The sequence below is a fragment of the Hyposmocoma kahamanoa genome, unplaced genomic scaffold (assembly GCF_003589595.1).
Source record: "Hyposmocoma kahamanoa isolate Upper Pololo Valley unplaced genomic scaffold, ASM358959v1 76, whole genome shotgun sequence".
Lineage (NCBI taxonomy): Eukaryota > Metazoa > Arthropoda > Insecta > Lepidoptera > Cosmopterigidae > Hyposmocoma > Hyposmocoma kahamanoa.
In genome coordinates this window covers 1,938,123-1,950,984 of record NW_020653900.1, presented here as the reverse complement: position 1 = coordinate 1,950,984, position 12,862 = coordinate 1,938,123, and the positions used below count along the sequence as shown (strand labels likewise).

The window sequence follows — 12,862 nt, the reverse complement described above, 5'->3', positions numbered from 1 at the left end:
TTCCGTTCACTTCTCGTAAAATTTGATGTTCATCAAACGAGGCTGGGAGGATGCTGTAAAAATAGTTCTTTTTGATATGATTACACGTGTCTACTTAATTAAAAGCTTTTAATTTTCCTGAAGTTTTTGTACAGCCTTTGGCCTAAGCAAAATCAAATTTGATATAACTACTACCCACCCTTACTAGTTCATAATAACCTAATAAGTATACATACCAATGGTTAGATATACATATGTATATATAGATAATATGTGATGCTGTAGATATATAAACTATAAATTACTGCTTGATTAAAATTAGTGTGGTACACTGTAGGTACTCTCATTATGACGTCAATGGTAGTGCATTAGCTGTGAAAGCTATCATTGCGCCATTCCTCAGAAGAAGCTGTGCTCACATTTATTTAACTCGTGCAATTAGTCGGCGAGGATCGTATTACTCACTAGTGCGTTAGTGACGTGTCGCCGGAGAACTAAATGTATTTCAGTAACATTTTAATATGAAAACATTTCATGAACATTAAAGTTTGCTTATTCCTATTTTTTTTTAAATCCAATCCTACTACACACAGTTACAAAATGATGACTAAGGTTTTAATGGCGCAATCTATTTTACTCTGGTATTTATAATGATAACGTACAGCGTTATCTATAATCTGGTACACGAACCATCTAGTGCGTATTCACTCTAGATAGTTGCTAGGTTTATTAACAGATGGCAGTAACGATAAAATAGTTTTACTACTCAATACTAGAGAGCGCTGTATGTACGTTTATTTTCTATTCTTTTGCGCTAATTACGACGTTAGAGCAGAAGATAAAGTTCTTAGATCATTCAGCGATTTATTCATATTAGCTCTGATAACTGTGCAAGAAAATCGTCTTAGAAAAGCAAAAATGACGTTTCTTGACAATTGTGCTTTGTTATCGCGCCGATTATTTCCGACTTTATTGAAGAAAAAAAAATTCTTGTGTGTTAGTGCAGGCATATATCATATGGATAAACGAAATGAAACAAAGTCTACGATGGAACTGGTCAATATACCGCCTATTGTGTCCACATACCGACACGCTCTCCACACGTTCGATGACAGATTCAAAAACGATCTTTCAGTCAACTTGAACAAACTGAAGTTTATGATGGATTCGCTGAAATCTGCAGACTTAGGCTTCGATAAAACTGTAAAGATGTTGGTATGGAATAAGCCAAACAAAGCGCCATGTACGTACATAGAAGTATTCCAAAACACTAGTATTAACATGAGTATATTCGTACTTAGACCCGGCTTTAAAATGCCGTTGCACGACCACCCGCATATGCATGGCCTGTTAAAAGTGATATCAGGCGCGGTCCACATTACAAGTTACACGGAATATCCTGTGAAAGAACTGATGAAAGCTGTCGACGCTGCGACTCGGGCTAAGATCGAGGCCAAACGCCTGGCGCAAGGTCAACACAAGCGTAGAAAGCTATTTGCCGAAATAACAACTAGCAAATTATGCCGAGATACCACTTCCACTTGTATCTTGACACCAACAGTTTCAAACTACCATGAAATTCAGGCTCTAGATACACCGGCAGCATTTTTTGACATTCTATCACCACCGTACGACACGCTGCTACAAGGTATTGGTCCACGGAGATGCCGCTACTATAGAGTAATAAATGAAATAAGCACTAATCTAGTTGAAATGGAAGAAACTGACGTGCCAGAGTGTTTTTTTTGTGACCAAGCACCATATTTAGGTCCGCAGCTGGCTTAAGAACCATTATTAGACGTTTTATTGAATTACTGAGTTGAATGAAATTAATTTATTTTAAATCGTGAATTTAAACTCTTGGCTGTATAAATTATTAATCTGCCTGCACCTGTCTAATCTGTTTTCAGAATGGAAAAAGATTTAGTGCAAATTATTTTGTCCATAGTAGGACAGTGATATTATACTTATCATTATAAACCACCTCAAGTTACGTACTAGTTACCATTAAGTTAGTTTTGAGGCCACATTATTCTAGAAGGATATTTTTGGCTCAAAATTTTAAAAGTATAACAAATCTGTTGACTTAAACAAGTTAAATTATCTGCTAGTGGTAAAAGGTGGATATTATAAGAAGTCCAGGATATGAAAAGGTAAGCTGCAACTACAACAGATTTTTCCATTTAATACCTGCGACTAAGTAGAGATCAAATTTCTTAGATAATCCAAATGGAATTGTGCTATATGGATCCATAACCACTTATTTTTCAGTGGTAAATGTCCAATTTTTTTAATTTTCTTGTTCTGTTTTCAAATTAGTAAGTCCATTTTTAAACTCATCATGAGATAAAAGGCTGTACTCAAATTTTCCTTAAAATTTGCTTATTTTATTTTACACTTTTGTATTCTTCCTCTTTATGTATTACTTTACATTTTAAGGACATTATCCTAATTTAAGAATGTAATTTATTAATTTTATTAGGATGTGAGTACTAAACTCTAGTTAGACTAGAATAAAGGTGTCCTTTTTCTTTAAATATGAATACAAATAAAAAGCTGAAGTTTGAGGCCATAGTTTATCAAACATAGTAATTGTGAATGAAGAGAAGAACCACTGCGACTCAGTGGTTTTTATTATTAATAGGTGATATTTACAAGTCGTAGCAGTTATATACTCATGTTTGGTGGAAATTAGCACTACTGATACCACAATTTTTTTGGCACTTATCTGAAAGCTCAGCTTGTCGTAGTAGTCTCTATATTCGCACAATCCTGGTGGTGTGCTCCAAGTGGGATATAGTCAGATATTGATTGTTTGAGATGAAGTACGCAAAACGCAAACTACATCATGTCACAATCAAGGTTTGATGGGACAACGGTCTCATCCAAGGGATCATCGTGTGATATGCTATCGCTATCATCATGCTCGACGACGAAAGACGTTTCCTCGTACGTCGTGACAATTTCGTCTTGCATTGAACGATATTCGGTATAATTGGATGCATCTGGATTCTCAAAGGACGTTCCTTCATGAATTTCGAAAGCATTGTTAATTTCTCGGAGAGCATCAATCTCATCGGGATGTAGCCCCTGCAAGCGCACGACACGTGAAGGACCAGGGTCTTCTCTCTGTTCTTCGTCTCTACGGCGCTCTGGGAATGAAACTCAGCGCCTTGAAGAAGAATTAACTCGGTGGTCAAGGAATTTTCGGGAATGTCAATGCCCCAATGTTCTGCAAGATCGACATCTTCGTTCAGCAACTCATATAGATAGGGTCTGTGAATGGCTGATTCTTTGTATTGAAAGAGAGGTGCGCGTTGAGAGGGACTGGAACGCTCAAAGCGACTGAACATGACCTCGGAATGGTGCTGTATATCAGGAGACGGTGCTCTGAGGAAATAGTATTTCACTATGAAACTGTGAGCAGAGCCGTCTGTATTGGTTCGGACATAATCTTGGTACGATTGCAATAGCTCACCGTTGAGTCTACCACAGAAGAGAAGACTAGTTAAATGGGCTATGGTTGTCTGCATTTCAGAGGACCTCGCACGAATGGCGATCAGATCCTGCAGGATCTGGGAGAGCACCGAAACCATCGAAGCTCCGTCTTGTACGCGACGCTCTGCTAGGCATGCTGCGAATACTGTCATTCCTTGTGACCAATTCGTAGCGCGTAATACTCGTGCGTGCATGTCCATGACTATGAGGAGAGAGGTCGTCTGTCTCCCAGTCATTTGAAATTTCTTGAACGGCGCGTTTTCCAAAGTTTGTATCTCTACCATGATAGAGGTGTTGGCGTAGGGCGACATTAGAAATGAGTGCACCCCAAAGGAGCGCATGAATCCATTTTGATTGATGACATCTGGTGAAGCTCCTGACTCACAGGGCATGACTCCGAGGCGAGTGCGAGCGTCTGGAAGGCGTATGCAGCGGCTAAATGAATCCGCAATGTTAAACACGTAGTCGAATGCATAATCTTCTCTTTGCTCGCGCAAGCTCTTGTATACGCAATCTTGACACATGTTGTGCAATATCCACGTTTTAATAATGCCGACGCACAATAACAACTTGTCGTATTCCTGATCTAGGATCAGGCGAGCGCACCATGTAATGCAATACAGTGGTGTTCTAAGTCCTAGCCCGTTGACTATCCCTCTTCTGGTCTTTTCGACTAACAGCATGGCAAACCATTGAGCCATGGACTTGGGATGGTATAGAGAACTAGTAATCTCAAAATGACTGTTTCGAAGCACGTCATCGATACATCTGTTCATGACGACATCAATCTCATGAAATGCAGGCGCGAATGAAGGCATCCAACGCTGCCTGACTGCAGTCTCACCTCTTATTTTCTTTGTCAAATCAGTTATTAGCGAGCATTCAGACATATATTTTTCCACACCCACGTCGCTAAATCTCTGCATCATAGAGTCAAGAATGGTGATTCCATGACTAGATCTGAATATGGAGAAGGTCATATTTCCCATGTTTCCGGCGCATAGCGGAAAGATGCGTAGTCGTCGGGTTACTGTCTTTTTGTTTAAAGGAAGAGTCATCTTCCGCAACACATGGCGTGAGCCCGCGATTTCGAATTTTGCAAGCCCCATCTCACAGTCATCTGTCAATTCAATGTGTCCATTTCATGGAACGGATGAGAGAGGTCACATTCTGGCACTAGCTCTATGCAATCTGGAGTCAGAGAGGGACGAGCCTTCATCTCTGGGCGCAGAAACCTGCGCGGGCGGCGGTGGAGGTGGCAGCGTAATTGACGTGATGCTTCTGGGAGCACCCCGACAGCCTCTGGTATACACGCTAGTTGGTTGCATGACAAAGGGACTACCACTATCTTTTCCCCAAAAAAAGAAGCTTTTTGTAAGCGAAATTGCACTTTCGCGGACAATATGAACTTTTTCGCCATTCATTATTTATCTGTTTAATATATGTTAGTATTATATTATATTGGTAAGATATCTTCGAAGTTGAGATGAGGTGGCAGTGAACAATGGCAAATTGGTGCTCATTTACTCAAACTAGACAGAAAAGTGTACTACCAGCAAGGTTGACTGTCTACTTGCCAGAAAATTGACAGCTAAGGTGAATTCTGCTACCTGTATGACATTGTTCAAAATAAAACATTTAAAATTAAGCTTTATTTGTACCTTATAGTATACAACTACGAAAAGTTAAAATGTGTAGTGCGACTACAGTGCGCAGTGTTTTATTTTTCCTTAAAATATTATTTTTTATTGTACAGAGCATACTTGAAGCCCACCCACTTTCGAGTGTTTTGTTTAAGAGTCGACGCCCATTAGGCGTGAACTAGACCATGCGGTTACACTAGCTTGCTTGCTCAATGTGTGCCTATTCTCGAAGCTATTTATTATTTTTGTTCTCTTTTACTTTATTATTATTTACTATATTTTAACTTTAAAGTTAATGTTGTCACAGCTACGTTTTTTTTGTTGACAAATATAATATTAATATATCTTATTAATAAGGCTGGTTATAGGCTATATATTATGCCAAAGTGTTTATATGTGTAAATTAGAAATGAAACGGATAGTGATTTGGCCGGATACCGGATATCCGGCCGCCGGATGTACAACGCGCATCACCTTGATTGATTGATTAGTGAATGATTGCACTTTGACATTGACGATTTGATTTGTCGTGGTCGCTAGGTTTTTGTAAAAACGATTAATTTATTCGATAACACAAACACCTAATAGTAAAATGTGAACAGTGAAGAAGAAAGCGCAAAGTTGGCAATGTTTTAATATCAGTGTTGTTTGTTTGTTGTGCCCAATGCGATTTTTTCGCAGTCGAGAAGGAAAAAGCAATTACATCATCCTTCGGCTGTATTAATAAAATTACTAGTTGTTATAAGTACCTAGCCTAGCCTAGCACTTGACATTATTTTGTTTCAATTTGATTTCATTAATTTGTTTGTGATCTAACTAATTCTAAGCCATTGTATTTGAAGATGGTTCAAATCGACCGTGATCGCGATTCTTTCATTTGGTCGTCTGGCAATAACAAGTTGTACTTAAAATTTAACAAAATTTTCAAGAGTTTATAGTGAAAAATTGTCCTCTGAAGCTGGTCTCTGGACTTTAACGACTTAATGTAGAAAAACCGGTCTTCATCGATTATAATTTGCCTTTATTGAAATTTGAGTGCTAAATTTACACTAAACATTATCTAACTTTATAGTTCTTTCACTTATAAGTAATAAACAGATTGTCAACCATCCTACATTTGCAGTTTCCCCTATTACTGTCATCTTTAATCAATAAATCAATTTATTTGGCGTACTGATTCCGAATTTTTCTCAGTTTTCAACGTCCGGTATACGCCCGGATATTGTTACATTATCCGGTATCTGGCCCATTCTTTGCCCGTGGTCCTGCTGAGTAGTCTTACTAGTAGTACCAAGGGCAATATTTTTTGTCCGTGGTTCTGCAGTAGGACCACGGACAAGAAATGAATATGAATTCTTCTCAGTTTTGAACATCTAGCATCCGGCCGGATATTGTTCTATTATCCGATATCCGGCCGGATAGTAAAAATAGGCCGGATACCGGATAGTTATCGGATATCCGTTTCATCTCTAGTGTAAATTAATGTATGTAATACTTATACGTCTTACTACTAGGCACTAGTCTTTGTACAGCCGGAAGCCCGGGTAGTATGCCCAGTATTCACATTGAAGATGAAATAAAACTTGAGGTCTTTATTTTATGCTCAAATTTGAACAACTTTTTAAAACACAATGAAAATTGGACTTTCTATTAAGTACAAATTTGTTAGACAAATACCAAGTTGGTGAATTATTTCACTATCTTTTGCCGTAACTTGAACAAAATTCTACAATGAGTATAATAAGCACCTTTTCAAGTTCATCTTACACTTTTTGAATTTTTTATTCAACTACTTACCGTTTTACATTTAAAAGTTGCCTACATAACTTGATCACGCACACTTATGCATAATTTACTTGTTTGTAACTTGCATACAAGTACGACGTCGCGCTTCCTTAACGTAATTTTATTATTAAACTACAACATAATAAAGGCTGATGATATAAAAGTTATGTGCTAAATTTAAATATTTTCGACTCGAAAATAAGTTTTATTTACCAACTTCAGTGATACCTGAAACTTGTATGCAAGTATCAGAAATACGCGTAGAGACACGCTCTAAAATGCCATACTAACAAGATATAGGATAGCTGACTGTATGCGTAGGCATCTCTAATAAGTTTGTGCTGACCGTACGTAGTACAAATATGGCGTATCCATTTTTTGGCAAAAAAAAACCGAACGACTGGAAGTAAATTATAATTTCGACGGAAAATGTTATTTAGAAAAGGTGTTTCAAAATGGCCACTGTAAAGACTTAACGATTTCCGGCAAAAGAATACCTGAAAATTATATTATTGAAGAAAAATTAAAACCAAGATCAGGCAGTATGGCTAATATGTTTTTTTTTTAACGCGCACACTCAATTAAAAAGACGTCTTAGCGTGTCCCGAAGGACAAAAAATTTTGTTACTATTTTAGAAAAAACAAAAAGGCGTGTTTTTATAATTACAGTTTTTACACGAATTAATTTTCTGTTTAAGTATGTTACGTTTTGAGTTTCTTAATTATTTGTTATCTTTTTATAATCAAAAAAATAAACAAAAAATGTTATTTAAATAGTTCGACTCACACCTTTATTCCTGTGTTGCAATGTGAATAATAAATTTTCGTCAAAGTTGTACATTACGTCCATTAAATTTGTAAGAGATTATGTGTCCCAAACCTAAGGGTATTTATTGTAATGTCACAGATATTGTAAAATGTTCAACAAAGGTAGTGATGTGTATCACGTATATATGTAGGTACATAACAGGTATTCTTGTACCAAAATTAATAAGAATTATATATTAACAATAATGTTGCTCTTTTCTCTAATAGAGATGTAGAAATGTCCACATACTTATCAAAATAATTATTTTTCATGGAATTGTGCAATAGAATAGTTTTAATATTAACTCTACGGGCTATGTAGTTAATGTGTGTGTCTCGTATTTATTCCTAAAACTTCGTGTTTAATGATGCCGCTTCTATATTATGAATAAACTTTAATGTCGTCTTACTTACTTGAATTGCAAAGATCACTTACATATGCAAGTTGACCTTTTCAACAAGTTCTTGGATAATGTAACTCTATTACGAATCAAATTGTATATTATTGTCTTCTATGAAATTTGTAAGCAGCCATATGCTGTGAAGTTTTTTCTTTTTCTTCCAAACAATTACTATACCATATATAATAGAGCTGCAAAGTGAATACGGCTTTGCAACGCCTCAAGGAGTGTTTTTTATTTATTTTATTAACCGATAAAATGTCAGTTTTTAATTAACCAGGTGTGACACGATTTAGTTTTTATTTAAGTTAGTTTATCATTATTGATACTTTGTATAAAACAAACAGAAAGAAAAATTCCTTAGTCATGGTCAGGCAACAGACGCTGTTAGGAGTCCAGTCAGATTCAAGGAATTTCTCTTTGTGTTTCTTCGATCTTTGTATCAATAATAATAACAAACTAGTTGAGTATTTTCACAAAATATAATCATGGTAGTAATAACGTCATTATACTCAACAAATTACTTAATGTTTTGATTCTTTGTTATCTTTGTTGTTAAGCTGATAATGCTCAATAAATAATAAACACTAACTTGATGCCACCGACTGCCTGCCTGGTAATAACCAACCAGATTATTAAAAATAACATTAAATTTATTTGATAAATGAAATTTCAAAAAAAGAGCAGGAAAACGCTTGTTGACATAAAGAGTCACCACACTTGACGACACGGGATCATTTTAAGCCGGGCTGCCGTGCGTTTCGCGTCGGCGATCCGAACTAAAGCGATCCACGTAACGACTTTTTCGCCCTTATTTACATGGACGTAAAGATTTTTCTGACCAGCTCGACCCAACAATGGTGACTCCATAATACTAAAATCACAAGAGTAGATGCTGCGACAAAAGAAGTGTTGCTACTGTAGCGTGTTAGCTCTAAGGCAAAATAAACATTTTGAATTGAGAATTAATTTGGAATAATCACTTCGCTATCAATATTAAAAAAAAATTGTAACATTCCAAAGTATTGAACGTATATTACTGGCATTGTTTATCTCGCACACGTATGCCATTTTTATCACAAAAATTTATATCGTGTAAAGAACTCGTGATCTCTGTATTTTCTAAAAAGTGTTCCTTTTTGAATACTATTTTATTCAGTACTTGTATTAAGGAATTTTTGTATTAGAATTTAGTTTCGTTTCAGACTTAAAATATTGTTTTGTTAATAAAAAAATATATTTGTTTACATAATTTAGTTTTTCATGCTCCCGTACATCCAGGCTGTATTGCATTATTTTGGACAATATTTAAATTGATCATTTTACTGACTGTAATAAACAACTTCATCTTAATAAAATTGTTTAGTTCCCCAAGCCAAATTGTCCCACTCCTCATCGTCGCCATTTTTGTCATAACTTTGAAATGCAAATATTCTCTAACAATCATTTGTATATATTTTTTTATATATAAACTAATATAACTCAAACCGCGCAGGATTAGGTATTTTACTGTGACTTTGTAATAAATCATCGGATATTACTTTCGTACGATAATAAAAATACCTATTTAAATAAATGGTGATAACTCTGTGCGGTAGTAAAAGAAAGCACAAACTACCAAAATTATTTTTATTAATGACAGCACGCGCAAGGCATAACTAAAAAATGTAACAAAAACTTAAAAATTTGTTACTGGTAAATGTAACGTCACTTAAGTGACGGGACAAACAAGTCGTGAGGCTGATGGTAAGCTACACGCCTGTCCATAACAGTTGCAGTGCCAGTCAGAGCTTTAAATCGTAAAGATCTGAGGCCCTGCCACTGCGCCCATCACCCTGAGATATAAGTTGACAAGTCCCATGTGCCTGTAATTTCACCTAACTTAAAAACAACAACTTTTGTTTCACGAATTTTTACAAAACAGTAAGCTTTCTACACACCGAGCCCGGCGACACAGGCGGGTTGGTGTCTGCGGCCTTGTTTCTATAATCATGTCGTAGGATTAGATTAGAAATAAGGCCACCGACAACAACCCGCCCCGGGCTGTGTCGCCGGGTCGGTGGCGGCGGGCTCGGTGTGTACGACGAAATAAATGGACGACGGGTCTAATACAAAAACCACGAAAAAAATGTCCCAAGTCAACGTATTTAAACGTAGTGACATGTAAAGGAATATGGAAAAGCTAAAACGTTGAATTTAAATTGTAATGTCATCGCAGTACTGTCTAATTTTGCTTGCATCGCTGTCAGTCGAACAAACGAAGACTAAAGCGTGAATGACGCTCTGTATACGATTTTAACGCCCTATAAGTTCGGACACTTTTTAGCGCGGACCCGACGTCCATATAATTGTAAGTCAATGGTTTTATGGGTAAATTCTCCAGAACGGAAGGAACGAAGTCCACTGCCTCCTTATAACGATCCGAGCCCCTTCACATATGGTTATTAAAATACTTATCGTAGCGACGGCATAGGTACACTATAATGCTTGCCATCGTATTGAAAGAATTTGCCAATCAGCGTAAGATACTTTCCGATTGTTGCCAAGAGTACGCCAGACTTATAGGAAAGGAATGGTACGTCTTGCTGGGAGGCTCCTTTGGTATATCCCCTGTATTTGTGTAAAATACTAACAACCTATATTTGCTAACATCAGAGACAAACACTCCCATGTTCCATGACTTTTTACACCTTGTAATAAATTTACCAAAACTAATCTTTTAAGATTTTTTTATTGTGCTATCTGAGTTATTTTAAATCTGTATTTGGTAACCGACTTGAAAAAAAGAAGGAGAGGAGAGGAGAATCATCAAAATCGGTTCACAGATGAGTTATCGCGTAATATACATACAAAAAAAATACAGTCGATTTGAGAACCTCCTCTTTTGTTGAAGTCGGTTAAAAGGGCTGAGCGTCAGCGTAGTGCTGTTCAGGCTCGGCCTCTCAGTTTATAGAGAAAGCAGCTTTGGTTGTTCGGTAATTTTTTTCGTATTTTTTTATTTTATCATATTATTATTATCAGCTTTTATTCAATACAAAATATCACTTACACTTTCTTATACTTCCCGTATTTACGTTACGTTTACAGATGAAGATAATAAGTAGGTACGTGCTAAATTTTGATAAATGATGTATCGTTCAAGAACACGTAACATACAACTCTGTGCATCTTGTTAAAATAACAGTTCAAAGTCCAAGGTGTCAAGCGTGATGAGTAGGTAGTGTTTTAAACGACGTTGTTAAAAACGATGTAAGCAATGGCTCCTGTCTGTACAAAAACAGAGTAACAACTAGTCCCAATTAAAACTCCTAGCAGGACAAAATTTTAAATTTTGGGTTATTATATATTTAAAAAAAATATAAATTTACACGGACAGACATTAAATTTTAACTTATTACGTACTAGTTATTACTTAAGGTGGGTTATCACTAGGAGTACAATAGTGTTGTAACTCAAAATATGTGAAATTCAATATTATATCGTCACTGAACGTAAAATTCACTGAATGATTCTCAATCTCAACACGTCAATACCACCGGCGTTAGAATATTGTAAGAAATAATTAAAAGATATCGACTTCAGTCGTAATGAATCACACTTTATGTGATCTAGTTCAGGCCAAAATAGTCCTTATTAAAAAATGTGAAATATTTTTTGCCATTTTATTTTTAAATATATTTGGCAAGTAGAAATTTGTTTAAGTGTCTGTAATAAATACATAAATTTTAATGATCTTTCACGGGAAGTGAAAGTAATTCGTTTTTCATCGTTTCTGAGAAAATGCACTTTTTTAGTTAATACACTATTGTATTAACCGTGTGATATAATAGCTTGGTGCAGCAAGCGAACAGCTAGCTAGCTACCGGTGAACACTGAAAATCAGCAATGGTTATTCTTTAAAAAACCTTTTTGTCCATATCACTCAATTGTTTTTTTCTATCCGTTTTTTAAGTGTTGTGTTTCCTATGACCCCGTAGCTGAACGGACGCGGATTTGCACTATCCCCGACGAAATACTGTCTCCGTGGCCGCACGGTTACCATGTGGGACCCACGTTCGACTACCGCGTCGAGTTTAGGTGAAATTTGTAGTTATCTACGTGTGTATGTGTGTGTATGTATCCATGACACACAGGTTTTTCTAGATATTTGATACAATTACTGTCAAATAAGTAATACTCAACCAAATCAAAAAACAATGTTAAGTATGTCGCTTCATTCGCAATATGCGTCTTACAATTAGGTCGAGTAGGTATACTTATTTGACAGTTGTTTCGGGCGGCTATCGGATAGAACTGGAGTAGGTAGACCCCCACTGGTTATGAAACCATTTCTAATTTTAGTTATTCTGGTACTCAAAGTACATGGAAGCTTGAGCCCAGGTTCCTGGTATAATTATTTAATAGCGAAACGCCTGGCCAAAACAGTGCTGGCCCGTGTATTGCAAAATTCTAAAAGAAAGGTGTTTGATGTAAAAACAAAGTAAAATTTTTTTACACAATTGTTACAGTAAATAACGTTATCAATGATAACATTACATATCGCATATATATTTGCAAGACAATCAATGTGCACGATGAACCGGTTACCTACTCCATTTTTAGATAAGAATGAAATACTTTCTCATGTCAAAACAATATATGATTTTTGTAAAGGTATTTATGTAATCGAACATGTACTGTTTGACACAGTACCTATATGTGTTATCAAAAAGTTTTCAGAAACTCTGGGATTTGGTAGAACAAATAGTA

At 36.1% G+C, this 12,862-nt stretch overlaps 1 protein-coding gene across 1 annotated transcript; it reads left to right on the top strand.

Annotated features, from left to right (window-relative positions):
- The first annotated feature begins 981 nt into the window (after window positions 1–981).
- LOC113232534 (2-aminoethanethiol dioxygenase) lies at window positions 982–2,370 on the top strand. The gene has a single exon (XM_026467293.1). It carries the CDS (start codon window positions 997–999, stop codon window positions 1,762–1,764), a length of 768 nt encoding a protein of 255 aa, XP_026323078.1. The 5' UTR covers window positions 982–996; the 3' UTR covers window positions 1,765–2,370.
- Window positions 2,371–12,862: the final 10,492 nt, after the last annotated feature.